The 27,333-nt window shown below is 41.4% G+C and overlaps 1 protein-coding gene across 2 annotated transcripts in view; it reads left to right on the top strand.

The window, feature by feature from the left end:
- EPHA4 (EPH receptor A4) overlaps nucleotides 1-27,333 on the top strand; it is a 161,145-nt gene that overhangs the window by 88,926 nt on the left and 44,886 nt on the right. For both annotated transcript variants that reach the window (XM_055397687.2, XM_055397688.2), the window contains exon 5: nucleotides 970-1,308. In XM_055397687.2, the coding sequence (XP_055253662.1) occupies nucleotides 970-1,308 (339 nt within the window). The remainder of the gene's footprint in view (nucleotides 1-969; nucleotides 1,309-27,333) is intronic.

Raw genomic sequence — 27,333 nt, forward strand, 5'->3', positions numbered from 1 at the left:
GAACTTCCCAGTTGTTGCAGTGAATCAATATTTTTCGTTAGAGTGTGGCAGGCATCTTTTAGACCTTTAGAATCAGGTCAGATCAAGAAAATCCCCGCTTTTCTCTCCCATCCTGATTCTTCTCCCTGAAGGCAGCTTGTGTCATTACATCTTGGCCTAGAGACTAATCTACAGTAAGAATTGAGAGGGTTCTGTGCTCTTATTTATTGTTACTATTTTTAAACTAAGTACTATGTTGTTTTCAATCAGTTCTGTTTCAAAACAGTCATGATCACCAGATATATTTTGGAAACCTTTGATGTCAGTAGAAATGAGAAGGGCCTGGTGCAGCCCTGGTCAGCTGAAGATCAGGCTATGGAGATTTGGGCACCTTTGCACAATCCTGCCATGGAGTTGAGATTTCTCAACAACTGTACCTTCGACTTCTCTGCAGCCACGCTAAACCAGTTCCTACTAATTACCCACAAACAGTTTAACTCTCAACTGCCGTGTCGGATGGAAAATTTTATTCCATATTGATGATACACTGTACTTAGGAGTCATCATTTATCTTCAAAAGTGGTATATAGCTAGTAGTTTACCAGAGTCCCGCAACAGCCCTGGGAACTAGAAACACAATTGTGTACACATCTTTCAAATGATAAGAGTAAGGCTAGACAAGTTATGAGAAAAATAGTCAGGTCACTTCAGAGAGAAAGCCTTTTGGAGCCTATTCAATATAGAGTTACTTCACATCTCTGGTCAGTGCTGCATTTGTTTGTATAGAAAAGAGAATGACACTCACACAGACAGCCTTCTGTCATATTGCTCTTTTAAATGATTTTTGCTGGCTTGATTTGCTTTTTCCTTTCTTTGCTAAATGGGCTCATCTTACTTATAGCTACAGAAAAGAATATAAGTTCTGAGAGATTCCAAAAGGCTCATTTCAGTTCTTGGTTTGATAGTATGTTTTGGTTTCTTTTCCTCCAGGCCCACCATCTGCTCCTCTCAACTTGATTTCAAATGTCAATGAGACTTCTGTGAACTTGGAATGGAGCAGTCCTCAGAACACGGGTGGCCGCCAGGACATTTCCTACAATGTCGTGTGCAAGAAGTGTGGAGCAGGTGACTCCAGCAAGTGTCGACCCTGTGGAAGTGGGGTCCACTACACCCCACAGCAGAACGGCCTGAAGACCACCAAGGTCTCCATCACTGACCTCCTGGCTCATACCAACTACACGTTTGAAATCTGGGCAGTGAATGGTGTGTCCAAGTATAACCCTAGCCCAGACCAATCCGTGTCCGTGACTGTGACCACCAACCAAGCAGGTAGGAATCACATCCACTGTACTTTAGGATCTAAATGTGTATAGCGAAGGAGCTTATGTTTATGTCTGTGCTTGTTGCCTAAGTTCTGCCCGTGAAGAACTACAGGGATCTAATCGTGAGTGTGTGAGTTGTGTTATAATACAAGCAATACTCAGAAGGATGTTTATTCATTCAGCAGATTTTTTGGGGGGGGTACCAACTGTATCGCATGCATTGTACTAGGTGGTGGAGATTAAATGAAGTTTAGGACACTGGTTGAAAACAGATGACGGTGAATTGGGTCCCTCCATGCTGGACTTCTTGTGTAAGGGATGTGTCTTGGCCTTTTTAATCACAAGGTCATGGTTGGATATCAGTACATTTACAGATTATTTAGGAATACAAAATTGATCTTTAGCAACGCAGATTGCTACACTTGTATTTTCCAACAAAAACATTAGCAGCTGTAGTTTTGATTTTTTTTTTTTTTAATATTGACACAGGTTTTTGTTAGAATTACCCTATAAGCCTGTGAACAATGAATGGTTTAATGGGGAGCTTGGTCTGTGTGGTTGACAAAATTTTCCTTCAAACGCACCCTACTTTTAGAGCCACTTTCATAGTTACATTCACACTGGACAGGTGGGAAAGGAGAGTTAATTTACCTCATTTCCTGCACGCTTTTCTTCTTCTAATGCAGATGACTAGAAAACATATTCTGTTCCTGGGGTGTTTCTGCTGAGTTCATTTCAGAACCGTTATCCAGTCTTGAATATCAGATTTTCCAAAGTGTGAATAAGAATCTAGATTTCCAGGCTCATTCCTGACCCACTTACTGCCATTCTTCCCCCAAAGCAGTCTCCACACTTTCTCATACTAATTTTCCATTCTGGATTTCCACCACATGTTTCACATCGCTGGCTCCCTGTTATTTATTTTTGGGGATTTAAAGGGGTGGAGGAAGAAAGGACCATGGTTTATCCTTTTGTGAAGCTATTAAGAACAACACACTTCACTGGGAAAGGATTATAAATTGCTGACAACCCTATTGCCTCTTGCTGCACTTCTCTCTTAAATGAATGTTTCAGTAAGTGCACTCAATAGTTAAGTAAAATATATCTGTACTAATTGATTCTATAGTGAAAACTATTCCAGTATTCCAATCCAAAGCCATTCTTTTCTCACTTTCCCCTGAACTCTCTAGAATAAATAAAAAGTTAAGAATGGGGTGGGGCGGAGGGAGCGGGATTTTGAACTGGCTCTGGAATGGCAGACCTTCTCGGAAGGCAGTTTCAGTTACACAGATGTGACCAGTCTTTTAATATATGTGGTGTGAACAGGTCCTCTGGTTATGTGTTTGCCTTTTATTTCTGCACTTTTAGGATGTGAACACTGTATGGTCACCAGTTTTATTTCTCTACAATGGGTAGTATGATTTAGGAGGTTTTTGATAGCGTCAAAAGGACTGTGAATGGCAGCCTTTTGTTAGCCTTTTGGAAGAAGGCAATGGAAACATTGCCCATACATCCTCAGAAACCTAGGATATCTCATGTCTGAGTTCCAGGGAGCCAGAAAGGTGGTCTGCGAACCCCTGGAGAATCTGGTTTATGATTCAATCAGTATGTTCTGCCCCCCTTGTACCTTTCTGGCTTCCCGCCAGTACATCTCGACTTTGTGTTCTTAACGGGATTAATACTAGGAAGGAACCTTTTGAAGCCTCAGCTGTACAAGGTGAAATCATTCTGTTTGGCGGAGGGTAGCCTCTGGGAGATGTGCTGAGGACAGGCTTGACTCCCACAGATTTTGTGGGGAGACTTCTCTGTCTGTGTACCTAAGGATTCAAGCCAAGGGATTATGTCAACCCTTACCCAGCCAGGAGGCACAAAGCACAGAAGGAAGATCAGCCAGAAATCCTGCAAAAGAAGAAAATGTGCAGAAATGTGAGGGAAGGAAGCAAAGTCAAAGTTTTATTAAAAATATAGGTGTAATTCTTTCAGATCTAGGTAAAAGGCGAACAGGGAGTTCCTCTGACACAATGAGATTTTCTCTGCCACGGCAAGCAGTCCTGCCAGGAGGTTTGCTGAATAGGACAAAATTCTAGCTCCTTATTTTAATTTTCTTGAAGGGTAATGGTGGGAAGAGGTTCAAAATTAAAAATAAATTTTTCAGTAAGGAGACCTCCTATGTGGCCAGCCAGAGAGCTTCCACTTAGCAGAGAATTCTCTCTATGCACAGCATTGCCTCATTATGCTGCCGCGATTTGGCGTATACTAATTCAGAATCATCGGGATGTTTTATCTTTGATTAACAAACCCTTTCTTCATAGTAGTGCAGATTAATAATGTAGCTCAAAAATTCTGGGTGAATGTAGCAGCCATAAGCTCTATCAAAGTTCCCCTATGCATATTTACTTACTCACAATTATATTCTAATTGCTGTCATCCTGATCATTTCATTAAATTAAATTCTTTAGGGACCTCTATAGGCAGTGATGTCTCACTCGATAAGGAATACATAGAATAAATGAATGTTAGCTTTAACCACCTGGAGTCCACCTAGTTTCATGGATTCTGCAATTTTTGTCCTGTTTTCACAGGGTTCTTTCTCTCACTGGTAACATATTTAGAAGCAAACAAACACAAAACCTAGAATTCCTGGTTTTATCATCACCATCACTGGGACTGTCACAGTTGAACAGCACTGTGAAGGTGAAATTCACCTAAACTCGTGTCAGAGCCAGTGCTTGAACCCAGGGAGAATCATGCTCCCAAAAGGAAAAGTTGCTTTTTAAAATTAATAGATAACTAGTGGCTTTTGTGAGACCAGATTCTGAGTATCTGAGCCTAGAGATGGTGGTCTAACTGGGCTTTGATCTTGTAGTTGTGAATGTCGTGTAGTTGTGAAAGTAGCTGGGATATAGAGTGTGAATGGATCGGTGTTCTCGTGTGGTTATTTAAGCCATCCTAACCCCAGTCTTACAGTTGGTGTCTTAAGGGGCTAATAGCACCCTTTTCCTCCCCTCCTGAGTTCAAACCCAATTGAAATAAAAGGCAGGACAAGACAAAGGGAACTCAAAAGTGCCAGCTTTATTGCTGATGAGCTGATGAAAGGATGTGAGCTTTGTATCTGTGGCCAAAAGGACTGACTCTGGTGACACTTAACCCAGTGTCACCCAGACAGGGTAGCCCAGCTGGCTAACTGCCGGCTCCCTGTCAGTACAAAGCCTGCTCTGCTCAGGTCACCGAAATGGACGCTTTGCCAGGAGGCAGATCAGAGAGCAGCAAGGGTTGACCTGAGGACATAAAACTTCTCCCAAATTCTCTTCCTCCATTACCCCACCCCCTGCTTCATTCCAAGAAGATGAAGGAAAGTTGAGAAGAGGAGGGGGAATGTGGCTGCAGGTGAAGTGGTCCCATCGGTAAAGATCACACAAAGAATATGGACATTCTCCCTACGTTCCATTGCAGTCCAAAATGAGATTTCCCTTGAAAACTCATGTTTTCCTTCCTCCATCTTCCATCCTCCAGTAACTGTTCCATCTTTGTTTAGGAAGAGGGTTTTGATGCTTATGAAAAATGTATAGGCTGACTGCTGGGTGATTTGTTTTCTAGATAACTTTCCTTCAGTTTACTTTTACTTAAGTGGACCATCTCAGGGAAATGAATACAGAATGTGTCCCTAGGAGAGAGAAATGCTGTATAAATGAAACAAGGTTTTCCTGACCAAGCAACAGAAATCTGGATGTTTTTGCTAAAAATTCCATGATGGCAGCCAGCAGTAGACCTGAATATTACCACTGAACCAGTTTCCACTCTGCGCCCCTTAAGCCCCCCACCAGTCTCCCTGCTCTGGGGCTGGACTATGCTTTTAGGTTGTTTTTTTTTAAGTTCTGGTGAAGCTCTATGGCTCATATTCTGTACTAACCTAACAGTGTATCCAAGACACCTATCCTTTTGACTTTTACTTTGCATATGCTGCTGTTCTAGATACCCTTTACAAGGAAATATATCTGATAACCTCTCTTAAGGTGCAACTGTCCTGTCCCGGTGACAAAACATCTCTTAACACTGGATTTGGATGAATTCCAATACTCAGTAGATTGCGTAATCATTTGAACCTAGCTCATCTCTAAGATCCTTTCCAATTCGAAAATTCTGTGATTCCAAGAATTGTAGCCTAAGCTTGAAGCCATAAGCTTTCTTCAAGCCAATGGGCTTGAAGAAAGAAAGTTTAGTTTCCCTGTGATGTTTTGAAACTGGCTCTTAAGGCCATTCCAACAGAGGGAAAGCATTCCAAAAGTGCTTCAGCTGAATTGTCAGAATGCATCTCAGACTTGTCTCTCCTCAGTCCTTCCAAGCTGTCTGTGCCGCAGGTATAGCTGTTCCACATCCCTCCCCTAGACATTTGGCAATGTCAGGAGACATTTTTCAGTTGTCAAAGTTAGGAGGAAGAGGGCTATTGCATCTACCACATGAAGTCCAGGGATGCTACTAAACATCCTATAATGCAAAGGATACCGCCCTCCCTGCAACAAAGAATGATCTGGTCTCAACAGTCCATGGTGCCAAGACTGAGAAACTCTGATGTAGTGGTATATTTGAGAAACAGATTTCATGACTTCATAGCAAGGTCCACTTTTCAGCATTCCATCACCAACCTGTCTTTGCTGGGTTCCATCACTCTGTGCTGGGAATGCAGAGCTCTCAGCGCTGTTTTCAGAGGATAGACAGTTATAAAAGGCCCTTTTGGGGCCTCCTGTAAAGAATCCCTAGGGGCTTTGCCATCAGATGAATTGGTGCTGCTTGTCAGACTGGCCTTGTTCTCTAGGATGGACAGTTAAGAAAACTAAGAAAATACCACATCGATGATAAAGTGGCAGGAACCTCATTGTAATGCCAGTGCACAGCACCCGTATCAGTGCACAGCACAGATATTCAGCGCCCATCTGTTGATTAACACATTTATTTACAATAAAAACAACCAGGGAACAAGTAGTGATAAAGTTAATAAAACCAAAATAATGAGTAGAGAAAAGAAAAGAACCAAGTACGAGAGGCTTTCTGTCTCTTATTACCCAACTGCTCAGTTCCCATTCTGTTTCTTGGCCGTCTTTTAATTAGACATATTATGTTATTTGAGTGAGATAATGGGGAGCTGTGGGAATTCTCATCCCCACTGGGTATAATTGCTACCTGTCTTACAGATAGTGAGAGGACAGCTTTAAGGCGATGGTGGAAGAAAGGGAAACATCTTAGAGCAATTGTGTGAGGCAGTGTGCTCCAGGCGTGGTGGAGTGGAACAGGTTTTGTGGGGTCTGAAGCCTAGACAATTTTTGTGTGATTTCAGGGGAAGAATCTACAGAATTGCACATATCAAATGAAGAAGAGCTTTGGAAAGAGCCCTTGCAAGCTTTCTTAATCTCAGTATATACAATCCTGCCTCTTAGATGCACGCAGTTGTCTGATAAAGGGGCTCTTGTGTAAGTATGCCTAGACATGCAAACAAACAGGAAGAAAGTAGAGATTTCAGAAAGTCCAATTTGGCTTAATAGGTAAGGTGATGAAGTGTGTCGTACTGGAGTGGTTCTGGCCTGTTGTTCAGGGTGAGCGACAGTTCTGGGTGAGACTCATATGTGGTTTAAGATCAAATTAACAAGCAAAAAACACAGTCCTGGTGATTGTGGGCGTGGCTGTTCAGTTGCTGAGTCATGCCCGACTCTGTGACTGCATGAACTGCTACACACCAGGCTTCCCTGTCCTTCATTATCTCCTGAAGTTAGTGCTCTAGAGCAGGGTTTGGCAAACCAGAGCCCAAATCTTGATCCCCCACTTTGAAACCCCCTAAGAATCTTTTTTTCCCTTTCTTTTATTTCTGAAAGGCTGAGAATAATAAAAATAATAATAATGTTTTGTAAAATTTGGAAACTATGTAACATTCAAATGTCAGTGTCTATAAAGAAATTTTGTTGAAACAAAGGTCCACTCCCTTGTGTGTGTGCTGCCTAAGGCTGCTTTTCCAGAACCACAACAGAGTGGTGTTCCCTTGGCAGAGATGCCTGTGAACATATTTGCCATCTAGATCTTTCCAGAAAAAGTCTGTTGATCCCTGCTCCGGAGGACTAAATCAAGAGGATAGGACATTGCAAGTATCAGCTCTGCATTGTAGAGCAAAAGCAGCCACAAACAATATGTAAATAAATGGGTGTGGCTGTGTCCCCTCCCCACCCCCCGATATTAATTTACAATGTCAAGCAGTAGACCAGAGCCAATCCTTGTATTGGAAGGTAACTGACTTTTAGAGTCCACATTTTGTTTCTTAATTTGTTTTTTTTTGGCTGTGCTGGGTCTTCATTGTGGCATATGGGCTTTCTCTAGCTGTGGTGAGCAGACTTACTTGCCCCATGGCATGTGGGATCTTAATTCCCTGCCCAGGGATTGAACCTAGGTTCCCTGCGCTGGTAGGCAGATTATTATTTTTTTTTAACTTTTTATTTTGTATTGGGGTACAGCCAATTATGAGATGGCTGGATGGCATCACCGACTCTGTGGACATGAGTTTGAGTGTACTCCGGGAGTTGGTGATGGACAGGGAGGCCTGGCGTGCTGTGATTCATGGGGTCGCGGAGAGTCGGACACGACTGAGCGACTGAACTGAACTGAACTGACAGCCAATTAACAATGTTGTGATAGTTTCAGGTGAACAGAGAAGGGATTCAGCCATACATATACATGTATCTGCATTTGCATCAGCGCAAGGTCGCTTCAGTCATGTCTGACTGTGCAACCCTCTGGACTGTAGCCCGCCAGGCTCCTCTGTCCATGGGACTCTCCAGGCAAGAATACTGGAGTGGGTTGTCATGCCCTCCTGCGTTTCTTTCTTCTAACCTGCATTGGCAGGCGGGTTCTTCGCTACTAGCCACACCTGGGAAGTCCATATATATATATCCGTTCTCACACCCATCCAGTCTGCCACATAACATTGAGCAGAGTTCCATGTGCTGTACAGTAGGACCTTGTTGGTTATCCATTTTAAATATAGCAGTGTGTACATATTCATCCCAAACAAAGGCACATTCTTAACCACTAGACCACCAGGGAAGTCCCACAGGATCCACATTTTTAACCATTATCCACATCATATCATCTTGTTTCATCCTCACATGTTTATGGTGAAGACTAAATGTGAACTCACACTCCCAGCTTCTAGCAGATATCCGATTAATATTGCCTTAAAAGAAGTTTAAAATCATTATTTGGAAATCTTAATTCAAATCGCTACCCCTCTACTATAGTTGAAAAGGACCAGGGAGAGATACTGAAATACTGGTGTCATTTGTCAGAAACTACTCTGGCAAAGGATGAGGCAGATTAACATTTAGGTTCATCTCACATTTGAAACAACTATGATATTTAGCAGGACAACCTCTTTTCTAGAGGTTTTGACTCTGTGAACAAGATTTCACAAAAACAATTAGGATTTCAAACAGGCCTTTGCTTTCTTGTACCACAAATCTTTCCCCTTGACACTTAGGTTTAAATATAGAACGTGGCACGTGCTGGACTATTCTGAGAAGGCAGTGTTCCGGTTTTCTTGAAAACATGCATTCTTAGCACTGTTGTATGGTTCCTAGATGCTGGCAGCATTTTAAAAAAATAATCATCTTTGCTGCTTTTTAAGGTTGCTCCCTCACTGAGATAATGTCTCATTTGGCTTTGATCTCAAGTCAGTGATGTTTTTACTTTTTCTTACTCCTAAGAAATGTAAAGGAAAAATCACTTGATGAAATTAGTGAAATCAGTAAGTCAGAAATCTTCCTAAAGGCACATTTCAAAATTTTTCAAACAAATTATAAATCAATTTTATTGAGAACTTTTGATGAAAAATTGGTTATACATCCTCAGTGGTTGGTATGCAATCCATAGGACCTCTAAGGTAGAAGCTGGTTGGGGAGTCCTTTCTGTACCAGGGTCATTGTAGCCCTAAACAAGCACACAATTGGCTTCAGAGAAGCCTGGCTGTGGTTTTCTCATTAACATTTCTGATCCAACCAAGGGCTTCTGGTTTAGTTCGTAATGCCTAGGAAATGTACATTTTTAAAACACGCAATAGTTTTTTTTTTAAGGGAACAATCTCTTGATTTTAACTTTACACATAAAATAATTTCATGTCTGTGGAATATTGTTGCCACAAGCAAGCTCACTAATTATGATCATAATGAAGAATAAAATAAACTAATAGGGTAGACAACGTTACAGCTTCTTGCATGTGTCACAAGAGTCCATGAATTTGTATTCAAGGTGGGAGCCGCAAGTCTTGGTTAGGAGAAAAAAATAGAAGCCTTCCAAAGGAACCTCCTAAATTACCCAGCCTCAAGGTTGACTGAACAACACAGACAAACAGTATGTCTATAGAGTTGAGAGGTAATTACCGCATATAAGTAAAAATTGGGTTGCATTTTTAAAGAGGTGAATATTTCACTCTCAGAAAATGAAAGTTTTATTTATACATCCAGAACCGAGAACATTATTTTTCCTGATTTTTTTTTCCCCTTCTGTCCTACCTAAGCATACATACATGTTCATTTGTGAGAACGGAAATCCTTCCACCAGCATTCACTAAACACTCGACAGCCTTAGTGCTGATGGGTTTTTCATTCTTCAGTGCTATATGCTTGTTGCTTCGGACAGTACCGCCAACTTTTACACCCTATGGAGAAACCATCAAGAGATTTGGAAATAAGCACCCTACTGAGAAGAGAAGTAAAGAGCACAAGGCGAGCAAAGGTTTTGGATGGGCTTCTAAATTATCTAGTTGTGACTCCCACTGGCTGAATGAATGTCTCCTCAGAGGAGCCAGAAGAGACTCTCCAGCGTCCAGTTTGCAATTAAGCATCAATAAAGAGATCCAGAGAAACTTTTATCAAGGCTTCCATTAACCCCATACTGATGTCTTTAAAGAGTTTTTTTTTTTTTTCTTTAAACATCAAGAAAACCAAGAGCTGTGCTGCAGAACTAATCCTGAATGGAGACATCTTAAATCTGCAGGGACTAATTAAGACACCTGTTTCTGTCACCCCACTGTACAGAGCCTTCTCTGAAACTCAGTGTCCGTGTACTGTTTTCAGGCTGGTATACAATAAGAGGGCATTTTGTGTGTTGTCTTCAATTAGATTCATGAGGGTTTTGTTTTTATCTTTATAATTTAATCTGTCGAGATAGGCAGACCTTACCTAGCTATTTCTATAAGTATTAAAAATCCCTCTCTCTCTTTCTTCTTTTTAATGGATCTTCTCCCGCTGCCTACTTTTCTCACCCCCAGCACATACACAGGTGCATATGTGCACACATGTGTGTGCACACACACCAACATTTGTTTTCCTCCTTAGCTTGAGCCTAAAAAAACAAAACGTTTCCATGCATGCATGCTAGTTGATTTAGTCATGTCCAACTTTTTGTGAACCTATAAACTGTAGCCCGCCAGGTTCCTCTATCCATGGGCTTTCTCCAGGCAAGAATACTGGACTGGGTTGCCCTGCCCTCCTCCAGGGGATCTTCTCGACCCAGGGATCAAACTTGCATCTCCTACATCTTCTACGTTCTCAGTCAGGTAGTTTACTACTCATGCCACCTGAGAAGCCCCAAACATTTCCATAGGTTGCCCCAAAACTGCAGTGACAGGAAAAGAGAGTTGATCCCAGACATTTGTCTCATGAAGCCATGGCTTTCATTGGGGAGCGTCACTCATGATGTGGTCCCACATGTGGAGGTTGGAACCCAGAGTGCTGGAATCTCTGGACATTCAACAGAACGGCTGCCAGTATAGACTCAGAGCTGAAGAAACAGCTCTGACATTAAATCCCTTCTTTCCCTACTCTGATAGATTGGTCTGCCTATGCTCGAGGCGCTCTATGGTGGCTCTCCTGTGCTTTAGGTGCTTTATGACAAAACATGGGAGCTACTTTCTAAAACAGAATCTTAGATATCTTATAGGGAAAAATAATAGGAATTTACTATCACTCTTGGAATGGCTTCCCAGGTAGCTCAGCTGGTAAAGAATCCACCTGCAATGCAGGAGACCTGGGTTCAGTCCCTGGGTTTCGAAGATCCCCTGGAGGAAGGCATGGCAACCCACTCCTGTGTTCTTGTCTGGGGAATACCCATGGACAGAAGAGCCTGGTGGCTATGGTCCATGGGGTTACAAAAAGTTGGACAGAACAGCAACTAGCACACACACCTTGGAAGGGAAGGGAAGAAAGGGAACACGAGGAAGGGTGGGCCACTCCTTTTTGCCCGGCATCTTCCTACTGATCATCTATGCACATGAGTTTCTCAGGTAGTTTGGTCAAAAAGACTGTTTGATAAAGGCTGTGGAGTTGGTGTTTCTAAAGGTTTCTTATCTAGGGACCTTTTGTCAGTGTCATGTACACATGTTATTCAGTGGCTAAGTTGTGTCTGACTCTTTACAACCTCATGGATAGCAGCTCCTCTGTCCTCCATATCTTCCGAAGTTTGTTCAGACTCATGTCCATTGAGTTGGTGATGCTGTCTAACCATCTCATCCTCTGCCATCCCCTTGTCCTTTTGTCCTCAATCTTTCCCAACATCAGAGTCTTTTCCACTAAGTCAGCTCTTCACATCAAGTGGCCAAAGTATTGAACCTTCAGCTTCAGCATTGGTCCTTTCCATGGATATTCAGGTTGATTTCCTTGAGGAATGACTGGTTTGATCTCCTTTCAGTCCAAGGGACTCTCAAGAGTCTCCTCTGGCACCACAATTCAAAAGCATCAATTCTTCTTTACTGTCCAACTCTCAAATCTGTACATGACTACTGAAAAAAACCATGGTTTTGACTATATGGACCTTTGTTGGCAAAATGATGTCATGTGTTTCTTAATACACTGTCTAGTTTGTCATAGCTTTTCTTCCAAGGAACAAACTTCTTTTAATTTCATGGCTGTGGTCACTGTCCACAGTGATTTTTGGAGCCCAAGAAAATAAAGTCTGTCACTGCTTCCGCTTTTGTGCAGACAAGACTTAAATGTGTAACTTCCACTTTACAGTGGGAGCTAAATTGGGACCTGTCTCCAACAGGTTCGCTGTATGTAGCAGGGTTGGATAAGATCCATCCTTTAGAACAAACACTGAAAGGGGCAAGCTCACAGTGGCTCCCTGGAGAGTTGGTGTTGTCTAGATAACGTTCTGCAAGCCATAAATCTGCCTCCTGAACCACCCTCCCCCTTTTTTTAGCATAGTAAGTGTGTATTTTGAGCATAATAGTGTGAAGGTGGATGAGAGCACAGCTTCCTCCATGTCCTTTTATCAAAGCCAGGGCAAACATATAAACGGGCCTGTGATTTTGAATATGCAACTAGCTGAAAGCTTAATCGAATGTTCCTTCCAGTAAGATAATCAAAGACTTTATTTTTTTTTCATATGAAGGTTGCAGGTGATCCTAAGGGTTGCTGGTAGAGCCCTTGTCTGCACTGAAACCCGCTGAAACTGATCCTGATTCTAGAGGGCAAGATTTTAGGAAACTTTCTAGGAGGGTGCTTTCAGAGACTTGGGAGTTCTTATTGCTAATAGTATCTCATTTCTTCCCATTTAAAATAGAAGTAGGGTGGCCATTACAGTATGTAATCAGGATTTTTATTGCTTTTTCACTGAACGCAAAAAGTACAAGTATAGCAGAATCTTGCCCTGTGAACACTGAGTGTCGTTTTGTGACCAGAGCAGTGGTCATAGGTTTTAAAACACGTTAGTTGTGCTCACAGCCCTCCTTGTATACATCATTGCTGGTTAGTCGACTCATTAAGGTGTGACTCTAAGAGACTGGTAATATATTTAAGGAATCTTGATACATGTAAAAATGTATTGTTTGGGGAGCTTGATAAATGGGAAGCACCTCAGTGTTAACTTTTCCAGGGTATACCCTTAACTGTGTGAGTTCTTTGAATGATGGCTTTCACTTTCTCGTCTCTCTCTTTCTCTTTTCTTTCTCCCTTCTGATTTTAGAACACACATAAAATAAAATCCGTAAAACAGCCCCTAGTGTACTGGAGCCCTGTTCCAATATCTTCCTTTGAGACCCTGCCATGGTACTATTTCTGGGTGAGATGTTGTTCTAATGAGGTCTTTTCAGTATTTATAGATTGACTCCTGGGTGGAGCAAGTAATATTGAAATTTACACTTTAGCAAGTTGTATTAGAAAGGCCCCAGTGAGATGCTGTGAACCTTCTAGCTAAAAAAAAAAATCAGGTCCTAAAACAGTTATAACTTTCCTAATACATTCTTTGTTATTCTTTATGACTACAAAAGTCATCTTGGGTTCTCAAGCACAAATCCAGTTGGAGACGTCCATTGGCCTTAATAACATTTTAAAGTCTCACATCTCAGCTGTTCTCAGCCTCAGTCTTATAATGCCTATAGGGGTTTAAACTCTGGCGCATACAGTTTGGTTTCTGGCTGATACCCCAAAATTAAAAAAATTAATTTTGTGGTTGCCAGTTCCCAAGCTTAAAATCCCTACTCATAAATTATGCTCCTTTTTTTAACCGCTATCATAGCTTTGAAAAGAATGGCCAAAAGACATAGAGTTTCAAATATGAGGACTGCAAGAATATCATGTCATGGCTACGTTTTTTGAGAGCACAGCATGTGGTGACCATTTGTATATGAAGCATTTTCACACGGTGCTGGCTGTAATTTAACCCAAAGTCTCTGTATCGCTACTCTCCCCTTACCAGTCACTTCTTTGTGCTTATCTACATAGCCAGCAAGAAACTGGGTAAGAATGATTTCACTGTAAATAAAATGAAGGCTTCCTTCAGTTCAGTTCACTCACTCAGTTGTGTCTGACTCTTTGCGACCCTGTGGACTGCAGCATGCCAGGCCTCCCTGTCCATCACCAGAGTTTACTCAGACTCATGTCCATTGAGTCAGTGATGCCATCCAACCATCTCATCCTCTGTTGTCTCCTTCTCCTCCCACCTTCAATCTTTCCCAACATCAAGATCTTTTCAAATGAGTCAGTTCTTCTCATCAGGTGGCCAAATTATTGGAGTTTCAACTTCAGCATCAGTCCTTCCAATGAACACCCAGGACTGATCTCCTTTAGGATGGACTGGTTGGATCTCCCTACAGTCCACGGGACTCTCAAAAGTCTTCTACAACACCACAGTTCAAAAGCATCGATTCTTCGGCACTTAGCTCTCTTTATAGTTCAACTCTCACATCCAAACATGACCACTGGAAAAACCATAGCCTTGACTAGACGGACTTTGTTAGCAAAGTAATGTCTCTGCTTTTTAATATGCTTTGTAGGTTGGTCATAACTTTCCTTCCAAGGAGTGTCTTTTGATTTCATGGCTGCAGTCACCATCTGCAGTGATTTTGGAGCCTAGAAAAATAAAGTCTGACACTGTTTCCACTGTTTCTCCATCTATTTGCCATGAAGTGATGGTACTGGATGCCATGATCTTAGTTTTCTGAATGTTGAGCTTCAAGCCAACCTTTTTACTCTCCTCTTTCACTTTCATCAAGAGGCTTTTTAGTTCCTCTTCATTTTCTGCCATAAGGGTGGTGTCATCTGCATATCTGAGGTTATTGATATTTCTCCTGGAAATCTTGATTCCTGCTTGTGCTTCATTCAGACCAGCATTTCTCATAATGTACTCTACATATGAGTTAAATAAGCAGGGTGACAGTATACAGCCTTGACATACTCCTTTTCCTATTTGGAACCAGTCTGTTGTTTCATGCCTAGTTCTAATTGTTGCTTCCTGACCTGCATACAGGTTTCTCAAGAGGCATGCCAGGTGGTCTGGTATTCCCATCTCTTTCAAAATTTTCCACAGTTTATTGTGATCCACACAGTCAAAGGCTTTGGCATAGTCAATGAAGCAGAAATAGATGTTTTTCTGGAACTCTCTTGCTTTTTTGATGATCCAGCGGATGTTTGCAATTTGATCTCCGGTTCCTCTGCCTTTTTTAAAACCAGCTTGAACATCTGGAAGTTCACGGTTCACGTACTGCCAAAACCTGGCTTGGAGAATTTTGAGCATGACTTTACTAGCGTGTGAGATGAGTGCAATTGTGCAGTAGTTTGAGCATTCTTTGGCATTGTCTTTCTTTGAGATTGGAATGAAAACCGTCCTTTTCCAGTCCTGTGGCCACTGCTGAGTTTTCCACATTTGCTGGCATATTGAGTGCAGCACTTTCACAGCATCATCTTTCAGGATTTCAAATAGCTCAACTGGAATTCCATCACTTCTACTAACTTTGTTTGTTTTGATCCTTCCTAAGGCCCATTTGACTTCACATTCCAGGATGTCTGGCTCTAGGTGAGTGATCACACTGTCATGATTATCTGGGTTGTGACGATCTTTTTTGTATAGTTTTTTTGTGTATTCTTGCCACCTCTTCTTAATATCTTCTGCTTCTGTTATGTCCATACCATTTCTGTCCTTTGTCGAGCCCATCTTTGCATGAAATGTTCCCTTGGAATCTTTAATTTTCTTGAAGCGATCTCTACTCTTTCCCATTCTATCGTTTTCCTCTATTTATTTGCACTAATCACTGAGGAAGGCTTTATCTCTCCCTGCTGTTCTTTGGAACTCTGCATTCAAATGAGCATATCTTTCCTTTTCTCCTTTGCTTTTTGCTTTTCTTCTTTTCACAGCTATTTGTAAGGTCTCCTCAGACAGCCATTTTCCTTTTTTACATTTCTTTTTCTTGGGGATGGTCTTGATCCCTGTCTCCTGTACAATGTCACAAACCTCTGTCCATAGTTCTTCAGGCACTCTGTCTATCAGATCTAATCCCTGGAATCTATTTCTCACTTCCACTGTATAATCCTAAAGGATTTGATTTAGGTCATACATGAATGGTCTAGCGGTTGTCCCTGCTTTCTTCAATTTAAGTCTGAATTTTCCAATAAGGAGTTCATGATCCGAGCCACAGTCAGCTCCTGGTCTTGTTTTTGCTGACTGTTCAGAGCTTCTCCAATTTTGGCTGCAAAGAATATAATCAATCTGATTTTGGTGATATCCATGTGTAGAATCTTCTCTTGTGTTGTTGGGAGAGGGTGTTTGCTATGACCAGTGTGTTCCCTTGGCAGAGCTCTATTAGCCTTTGCCCTGCTTCATTCTGTACTCCAAGCTCAAATTTGCCTGCTACTCCAGGTGTTTCTTGACTTCCTACTTTGCATTCTAGTCCCCTGTAATGAAAAGCACATCTTTTTTTGGGGTATTAGTTCTAGAAGTTCTTACAGGTTTTCAATGAAGCATTCAACTTAAGCTTCTTCAGCATTACTGGTTGGGGCATAGACTTGGATTACCGTGATATTGAATGGTTTGCCTTGGAAACCAAGAGAGATCATTCTGTCGTTTTTGAGACTACATCTAAGTACTGCATTTTGGACTCTTTTGTTGACTATGATGGCTACTCCTCTTCTTCTAAGGCATTCTTGCCCACAGTAGTAGATATAATGGTCATCTGTGTTAAAATCACCCATTCCAGTCCATTTTAGTTCGTTGATTCTTAAAATGTTGACGTTCACTATTGCCATCTCCTGTTTGACCACTTCCAATTTGCCTTGATTCACGGACCTAACATTCCAGGTTCCTATGCAGTATTGCTCTTTACAGCATCGGACCTTGCTTCCATCACCAGTCACATCCACAACTGGGTGTTGTTTTTGCATTAGCTCTGTCTTTTCATTCTTTCTGGAGTTATTTCTTCACTGATCTCCAGTAGCATATTGGGCACCTACCAATCTGGGGAGTTCATCTTTCAATGTCCTATCTTTTTTCCTTTTTATACTGTTCATTATAGAAGGCAATGGCAACCCACTCCAGTACTCTTGCCTGGAAAATCCCATGGACGGAGGAACCTGGTAGGCTGCAGTCCATGGGGTCGTGAAGAGTCGGACACTACTGAGCGACTTCACTTTCACTTTTCATTTTGATGCACTGGAAAAGGAAGTGGCAACCCACTCCAGTGTTCTTGCCTGGAGAATCCCAGGGACGGGGGCACCTGGTGGGCTACCATCTATGGGGTCGCACAGAGTCGGACACGACTGAAGCGACTTAGCAGCAGCAGCATACTGTTCATGGGGTTCTCAAGGCAAGAATACTGGAAGGGTTTGCCATTCCCTTCTCCAGTAGACCACATTTTGTCAGAGCTCTCTACCATGACCCGTCTGTCTCAGGTGGCCCTACACAGTATGGCTCATAGTTTCATTCAGTTAGACAAGGCTGTGGTCCATGTGATTAGATTCATTAGTTTTCTGTGATTGTGGTTTCAGTCAGTCTATCCTCTGATGAGTTTCTCAGTGCCTACCATCTTACTGGGGTTTCCATGACCTTGGATGTGGGGTATCTCCTCTTGGCCGCTTGCTTCAGTTCAGTCACTCAGTCGTGTCCGACTCGCTGTGACCCCATGAATCATAGCACGCCAGGTCTCCCTGTCCATCACCAACTCCCGGAGCTCACTCAAACTCATGTCCACAGAGTCGATGATGCCATCCAGCCACCTCATTCTCGGTAGTACTAAAACCCCAATTCCTCAGCATGTTGTGGTTCTTGAATCTTGTTCCCTGAGTTTTGATTCTCTGTGTTCAGAACCTTCCCAGACTTCCATACCATGATCCATACAATGAAACCAGAATAAAAATAAGATGGAGAGGCTCAGTTCTTCACCTGACTGGTCTTCCTTCTGTTTTTCTCTGTCTCTCTCTTTCCACTTGTAACTGCAATCTACTGTACAAGTAGAATGGTCCTTGGCCATCACTTCTCAGTATTTAGTTGTTCTTTCAACCAAGCAACATTTGGAGCTAGATTTGCAACCAGAATCATATTGGAATGTTTCCTCTGCCTGTCTCAGCCTGTCACTGATCACCTATAGCCTATAATTTCATGCTCCACTTTATTCTTTGTCAGATATTTTTCATTTCTGTTTCTTTTTCTTTTCTGCCTATGTGTTTCAAAATGCAATAACAGAAAGAAAGATGAGTTGCTAAAAAAGTAGTTTCGAAGATAAAAATAACAATGACTGGTGAAAATGCTTACCATTTATGGAGCTAAGATCATCAATTTAGGGTCACCATGACTTTTTATTTTTTGAACAGCTCATGTAGTCTTTTAAAGTAGCTATTAGGAAAAATAGGTATCTTGTTCCAACTGTATATGTGGTGGGGAATTGGGTGATGGCTCAGGAGATGACTAATGGGACTCTGGACCTTTCTGTCTTTAGGTCACCTTCTTCTATCTGGACTATATCATAAGTGGTCCAAGGCCTGATCATCTGGCAGCCATGAGTGGCTGTGGTAATGGAATTGGTCTCAGTCCAGGTCTTAGTCGACAGGTGTTCACATCATAAGTGACACTAATTGACTTCCTATCTTTCGACTGGGAAGACAGTGGACCATCACTGAGACAGCGATGGGGAAGGAGTTATTCATGATATATTCAGGCTCCATTGAAAGCCAAGGACTTCAGTTCTTTGAGCTGGCACCAACCTGGCACCTTGCAAATGTTATACTTGTCTCTTTCGAGTTTCATTAACCTCAGAAATTAAAAAAAAAAAAAAAAGAAATCTGATTTGAAAAGATTTGCAATAACTCAGAATGGTGAACACTGCTTTTTTGACGTTACATGAGCCACATGTGTTGATGCTTTTTCTCTTTATTTTGTATTATAGTAATTAGATGCCTTCTGTGAAAATTATATGTAAGGACAAAAAAAAAAAAGAGAGAGAGAGAAATTGGATTCTTAGCTTCTATGATAAAGCAGTCAGGCTGTCTGCTTTTATTTTGCTATTTTTTTCTTTGTTTTGCAGTTGATTACCTGCTTACTTATTCATAACAAATGATATGGATGATGCCCTTTGATGGAGAATTTAATAAGGCTATCTTCAGTGCCCTTGTGAAATGGAAACCAATGTGAAAAAGTAACTTGAGGCTTTTATTAACGTAAATTTCAAAGCACAAATTCAAGGGGCTTCATCCAATCTGGACCTTTTTCTGTTGTTCCAGGTATCTGTGTCATAATTTATTCACTCTCACTGGGGCCATGACCTAAGGAGATTATTAGTATCATTAGTATTGTGCATGTGAATTCACATCAGTTCTGTCTGACTCTTTGCAACCCTGTGGACCTTAGCTCTCGAATCTCCTCTGTCCATGGAATTCTCCAGGCAAGAATACTGGAATGGGTTGCCATTTTCTTCTCCAGGAGATCTTCCCGACCCAGGGATCGAACCCACATCTCTTTAAGTCTTGAGCATTGTGGTTCTTTACCACTAGCGTCACCTGGGAAGCCCATCATTAGTATTATTAATATTAGGTTTCCTAGGTTTATCAACAAAGGTCCGTCTAGTCAAGGCTATGGTTTTTCCCGTGGTCACGTATGGATGTGAGAGTTGGACTGTGAAGAAAGCTGAGCGCCAAAGAATTGATGCTTTTGAACTGTGGTGCTGGAAAAGACTCTTGAGAGTCCCTTGGACTGCAAGGAGATCCAACCAGTCCATTCTAAAGGAGATCAGTCCTGGGTGTTCATTGGCAGGACTGATGCTAAAGCTGAAATTGCAATACTTTGGCCACCTCATGCGAAGAGTTGACTCACTGGAAAAGACTCTGATGCTGGGAGGGATTGGGGGCGGGAGGAGAAGGGGACGACAGAGAATGAGATGGCTGGATGGCATCACCGACTCAATGGACATGAGTTTGAGTGAACTCCGGGAGTTGGTGATGGACAGGGAGGCCTGGCGTGCTGTGATTCATGGGGTCGCAAAGAGTCGGTTACGACTGAGCGACTGAACTGAACTGACTGAACTGAGGTTTATCTAAGGGCATTTTTTGTTGTTGTTGTTTTTAACTACACAGATGATTTGAATGTCCCTGTAGCTAGTAGCAAAGCCACCCTCCTGAACTAGTTATCACACTTAAAAAGTCAAGATGACAACATCCACAGTGGATCTATTTATTGAAGCAGACAGACTCTTTTAGCAGAATGATCAATGTCTTACTTCTTTCTGAAAGGTTTTTCAGGAATAGGTGGGAAATCGTCAGGCATCTATCTGATAGAGAGTAATGAAAGAGTCTTTTTATTGGTCAGTGTCTGGAGTAGGCTTTTAAGCATTTCTGCCTGTAAATGTAGAAACCTGAGTGTGAAAGTAAAAGGCAAGAGCAAAGATTTACTGGGTGCATCTATCATCCTGGCTTTTAGAGTCCTTGTGATTAATACATCTTTAATTGGGGACGGATCTAGATGCCTTGGATGTCAGAAAGCTTAATGTTACAGCATTGTCTCATTGGTTCCTAACACAGCAGGACGATTAGCAGCTGTCTGAGTAACAAAAGAACCTGAAGCCCACAGCACAGCTTTTATTTTCCAGATTTGGGATGCCTGAAGCTCTCCAGTGGGGTTGACAGCTAAAGGAACAGAAGCCTTGGTTCACAGCAGATAATCCTTTTCCACTCTCTTTGCTGTATTTCTGCTCAATAGGAGAACACTTTTCCTTGACACCATCCTTCGGATTCCAGATTAATTTTGGAGGGCATTGTCAGTCATAGAGGGGAGTATATTGCCTAGGGCTCTTTGTTTTATCTAAGCAAAAAGTCTATAAAATAATTTCAACTAATAGTTTATAACAAGACACTTTACAGAATACTGAGAAGATTCATCTTCCTAGAGATGCTGAGAGAAAACAAGTATTTAATTTTTTCTGTTACTTCTAGCTTTACACCGTTCTCTTATCTTAAAATGATGTCTTGCTCAGGCAAATTCTTATACATCGCCTTCCAGTGGAAAGACTTGTTTTCCTGTTTGCCTCAAACTGGCATTCTAATTTAACAGGAAATATACACTGAATCCTGCTATGTTTCTGTTGGCAAGTGTTGGACTATCCTTGACAGAACCTGCCAACAGATTTCTTTGTAAGCAAACAGAAAGTAAAACAAGCGGCTCTCAGACCAAACAGAAGACACATGTGGTACATAAGAGACACTTGGATTCCCCCGAAGTCATCTCCAGTTAATTCTGGGGATGCGGCTTTGGTTTCACGTTGAGAAATCCCTCACTTATAATTCTACATGACTCTCCATGTAGGAATGCTAATTCAAGATGGTTATTTTAAAAAGAAAAATAGGCCTTTAAAGAACACATTTCCCTTACTGTGAAAGTGTAAGTTGCTGAGTCGGACACGACCCCATGGATGGTAGCCTGCCAGGATCCTCTGTCCATGGAATATTCTAGGCAAGAATACTGGAGTGAGTAAGTCAATCCCTTCTCCAGGAGATCTTCCTGATCCAGGGATCGAACCTGGGTCTCCTGCATTGAAGGCATATATTTTTTTACCATTTACCAGCCACCAGGGAAGTCCCTTTACTTTAAAGGACAGCTGTTGTTATATGGCTCAGGTATTCAACATAGTGATTAAAGAGTTATAAAAGCCCTAACTTGCAAAAACTGAAATCTTTTATGAAACTTTTAGATTTTTTTTAACCCCGAAGTGTTAACTACAAATTGTGAATGGATCTTTGATATTAATTTTAATATTCCAACTTTTATACTCTTAGCTAGCACTTTTATTTGTTTTTTAACCTTTTTATTGTGAAATATATATGCATATAGAAAAATAGACTAGACAAATGTATCATCAATAAATTATTACAAAGCAAATATCTATGAAGCAGGTCAAAGGATAGAACACCACCAGCCTTCTTGAAATCTGCCTGCCTTGTGCTTCTATTTCTTCCCTAACTTCAAATACTATTATTTCATTTTGTAATTAAATTTTCAGTTTCAGCTGATTCTCTTCTTAACTCTGTAGATAGTTCTAATATGAGGGGATTAATCACCCAAAGCTTTATACTTTGTCTATTAACAAATGTCATATGTCTAATTTATCTCTGGATTTCTAACATCCAGCAGTGTACATAGATGGCCCTGAACCTAACATATACCAGACCCAAGATTTTCCCTGTTACTGATGCAGCAGACGCTGTGGAAGAAGATGCCATTTAGCCATCAAATCCCTAATTTCTTATCAGTGAAAGGAAGGGAAAGACTAGAACTAGAGGATTTTATAGATCAGTGGGTGAAACTGTGGCTCCTAGAACCTGACTTTTGAATTCATCACATAAGCTATAACTTGTAACAAGTTGTTCAAACTCTCTTTACCATATTTTTCTAATCTGTAAAATGGGACTAATAGTAGTACTTGCCTCAGAGGGAATTTGTGAGATTATATGAATAAATCCTTTTAAGAGATTTAAAACAGTGCTTGGCACATAGTATTAAATAGTCTCACCGTAAATGCTAGTTCTGTGTGTATGTTTTATAGACATGTGATAGGGAGAGAGGATTACAATACTTTTGAGTCAGCAGACTTGGGTTTAAAAATCTCACTTTATAGCTTTGGTTGCATCATTTCATTACTTTGTGCTCCAGGAGTTTTCAAATAGAAAGTCAAAGATGCTGATGATAACTATGGATTTCAGAGAGTTGCAAGGATTAAATGATGTTGAGTATGTCAAAGTGCCTCACAGAGGAGGCCAAAAGCATCTTTTTGCTCATGTGCCCATTCTTCTCTGTTTAACTATGATTCACAAATCTTTATTTGTGTGAGCTGTCAACTAGCATACCAAACATCATAGTGTTCAGCCTTGCTGATCTTAAATGTTCTCAGAACGCTTATGTTGGGCAAAATCATCTAACACAAAGCCTATTTTATAATAAAGTGTTGATTAACTCGTGTAATTATATTGAATACTGAAAGTGAAAAACAGAACAGTTCTTTTGAATACATCCACCAGCCCAGAGAAAGAACAAAATCCAGAATGTATGGTTTCAACAGAATATACATCATTTTCACAGCATCATAAAGTCAAAAAATTATAAATCAACCCAGAACTACCATAAATCTCAGATCATCTATATATGAAAATGCCCCCTTTTTTTCCTGAATGGCTCCACTTTAACGGAATGGGCTGTTGTCAACCCAGATGTCAGGTAGCAGGTTAACACAACAGAAAATTATTTCCTACTCAGGTCACATGCAGTTGGTGCTGAAGAGGGGAATAGTGGATTTGGAACTTCTGAGATGCACTTGGGCACCGACATGGAGCCAGCAGATGGTGGGTCAGAGAGGATGCAGGGTCCCAAGGGGAGTCACCACTTCAGCCCACACTCCATTGCCCAGAATTCAGACATATGAACCATCCTACACATGAAGAAGTCTAAAACATGTACTCCTTGTCTTGCCAGCTCCATCCCAGACACGGTTATTTATTGGAAGGGTGCACCATGTTTGTGCAGTTAGCCAGAGGCCAGTCTGAAGACCTTCCGCTTCTGTGTGTGTGTGTGGGGGGGGGGAAGGGTGCGCCATGTTTGTGCAGTTAGCCAGAGGCCAGTCTGAAGACCTTCCGCTTCTGTGTGTGTGTGTGTGCGCGCATGTGTGCGTGTGTGCACGTGCGCGTGTGTGTGCGTGCGCTGTCACTTCAGTCATGTCCAGTTCTCTTCAACTCTGGACTGTAGTCCACCAGGCTCTTCTGTCCATGGGATTTCCCAGGCAAGAATGCTAGAGTGGGTTGCCATGCCCCCCTCCAGGGGATCTTCCCAACCCAGGGATCGAACCCTTGACTCTTGTCACCTGCATTAGCAGGCAGGTTCTTTACCACCAGCACCACCTGAAAAGTTCCAACTTCTGTGTGCAAACACTTAATGTGAAGCTAAGAATTGCATCACATTCCATTATTTAAAATTGGAGTAATAGCTCTCTATAAAATATTTGTCTGAGACAATCTGCTACTCATTTCTCTACAGAAATAAGTAGAGCCTAAGTTAAACACTTTGTAAAGTCTTGCTCTTAAATCACTTAAAGTGCCATTCGTGTTCCCCAAATCAGATCCTGACCGTCCCTGGAAGTAAGAGTCTGTTATATCCTTTGGTGAATGTTACTGTACTCTGCTTTATTTGTTTAAAATAGGTTCTGTGTGTACTGACCTTGGAAATCATTTTATGTGAGAAAAGGGCATCCCTCATACATTTTAAGTATAAGCTTAATTAATATTAATATTTCCATATTTAAATATAAATGAACTTCATTTAATTCAGTCTTCTGAAGACTTTAATTGAGAATTTGGCTCCATGTCTCTTGTTGAATAGGAAAATAATTCCGTATCAATTTTGGCATAATCAAGTTTTTCCATACCTTTTGTCTGTTTGTTGTTTTTCAATTCTTGACTATGAGAAAATGTGCTTAGGTGGTTATTAGTGATACAGAAGCTATAAGCTATGGGGTGCAGAACTGACTTCTTACAACATCAGTGATGTTCAAGGGAGAGTGGATAGTGTTCAATCATTAATGATTTTTACCTAAGGATTAGCAGAAGGCTAACTAACCCAGCTGATTCACTGCATGTAGCTCAAACAAGATAGTGTGTCTGGGAAAGCACTCTGTGCACTGTTGAGTGCTGTAAACTACTACAGTATAATATTAAAAATAAAACTTGCTCAGTGTGTTTGGTACCATAGGTATAGTGCAAAACTCAGAGGAGGAATCCTTTCCTTCCCTTAGTGAAATGTGGAAGACAGCAATTAATATTAGCACCCAAGTTCTTAGCATCTCTGTGACGGCAAAACCCTTAATCACAAGGATATCATTAGTGCTCTGAAGCATTTAATTTTGATGCTTGACAGCATTTTAAAATGCACCAACCTTTGATAAAGAGCAAATCAGAGCTGAGGCGTTAAAATGAGAAAGAAAGAGGGAACAAAAACCACCTTCAGCTCCAAGTAAATCATTTTGAATATGCTATTTGTACTAAGCAGAGATATGTATAAGCTGTGGGTTTATTTTTATTATCAGGGAAAGACCTCCTTAAGTAAACATCTCCTCTTTAAGTTCAGATCCTGGGGAGGGAAACAAAACCCTGCTGAGGTTAAGACGTCATCTCCCTCCAAAACATGGGCTTTGGGAACCACTGTCATCCTTTACTTTAGGTTTCTTAAGGTCCATAGAGGGCTGTTTCCAGTCTTCTTTGTACACAGGCTGGAGACTTTTTGTTGCTTCTGTTTATTTCCTGCCTTCCTCCTTCCTCCCCCGCCCTAATTAGAGCCGGCAGTGAAATGCAGTGTGTCTGTTTCCCCACCCAAGGTCCCCCAAACTGTTTTTAATTCAATGCTTGTGATGTGGGGCCCTTGAAAACAGTTTTCTGCCCACAAGGGAAGGACTGTAGTGACTCCCTCCTCCCTTTCTTTCCCCGTGTCTCTTTTTCTCTTCTCCATTCTATTTGGGTGTCACAAGGACCAAACTGCTGCAGTAAAATGACTTGTAGGTGTTTGATGGCAAGTCATTTGAGGAAGTGAATAAAGGAAAATTGCAGCATTCACATCAGTGGGGTGCGGGAAGAACTGCTGAGCTTTGAACCAAAGAAGGTTAAACTTACCATTTTCCTAAAGGAAGCCACCTCTGTTTGACATCAAAGCACCTCCTGTAATTCTTCGTTGTGAGACGGACCACTGTTAGAAAGTCGTGATGGAGCCCAGAATCTATGCTGTGTCTGTTTATCCAAAACACACACAGAGATAAAACCCACCTGTACCTCGCAGATGCACTGTGGTCTGCTCTCAAACCAAATGTGATCACAGGTACATAGCCCAGGTGGATTCCATGCCAAAAGCATTTGCGGTTTCTCAGGGGTATGTAAAATTTTGAATACAGAATTATTTGAGTGGGAGAGAATTTATCATGGCTTCCTAGTGGAAAGCTCAGATCATTCAATCTCAAGCTTCAGTGAAAGTTTCCTTTGATCCTCTTGGGTTGTTGCTCCAGCTTTAAAAAGTGATGTTTTCCTACCATTTAATTTTTTTCCAGTGGGTGCGTAGAAAGACAGTCTCTTTCACACACTTAATCTTGCTGCCTCCACCCTAACTGCAGAGGGCTCCCTACTCTGTTCCCTTGACTTCAACAAAGATGTCCTTTCCCTGCGGTTTCAAGGATAGATCCAGTACTAAGGGCAGCCCCTGGCGGTGACTTTGCTTACACTTGTGTGTCTTGGAAAAGGCCGTGATACTGGAAAAGACTGCAGGCAAAGGGGGAAGGGGACAGCAGCATATGAGATGGTTAGATAGCATCACCAACTCAATGGTCGTGAATCTGAGCAAACTCTGGGAGATAGTGAAGGACAGAGAAGACTGGCATGCTGCAGTCCTTGGGGTTGTGAACAGCCAGACAGGACTTCGTGACTGAACTACAAACAGTCTCTTTGGAGATAACTCTGGTCTTGTCAAACTAGAGGGCTGTTGGGGCTCTTTATGGATTTAGGTTTCTAACTTGAAGGGGAAATTTAACACCACTCACCTTTGTAGATGAGAAGTCTGGAAAACTATTTACTCGTGCCCTCCAGATACAGAGGAGAAATACCGAACAGATTGTCAGCATCCTCATCCAGGGAAAGAGCAGTTTCTCAAAATGCCGTCTGTAACAGGTGCAGCGCAAACTAGTTTTCATGTTAACTTACTTTTGAATGACATTTTACAGCCTGTATGTTCAAAAAAAGTTCAGCAGCGTTGTAAACCCCTTAGGAAACAGAGGCTCCATTTAAAATTAGAACTGTCATTTGCTTCACTCCTAATTGTCAATATCTTTGTTAACCTAAATAGCAAAACTGAACCCACAAAAGGTCATCTGAAACAGGTGCAGATATTAAGTTGTTTTAAGGACAACTTACTTCGGATACATTATATCTAGAAAATATTTTGCTGACTACAAAGAGGTGTTTTTTTTTTTTAAGATATGTTTCAACATTTTGTTCACTTTTATTCCTTTGACACGTTTATTGAGCACCACTGTATGCCAGATAAGGTCTTGAATACTGGACATATAAAGATAAGCCTTGTGTGCACAGGGCGTACTTTCTAAGAATTGACATGCCTGCATCTGGGAAGAAGGGGTTTTACAAATGGGTGAACAGAGGTGAGGAAATTTAAGTAACTTGTCCAAGGTGGCAGCTAGTAAATTTCAAACCTGGAATTTTATCCAAAA

This window comes from Moschus berezovskii, chromosome 2 (assembly GCF_049115385.1).
Source record: "Moschus berezovskii isolate FMDL1 chromosome 2, NW_MosBer_1.0, whole genome shotgun sequence".
NCBI classification, from domain to species: Eukaryota; Metazoa; Chordata; class Mammalia; order Artiodactyla; family Moschidae; genus Moschus; species Moschus berezovskii.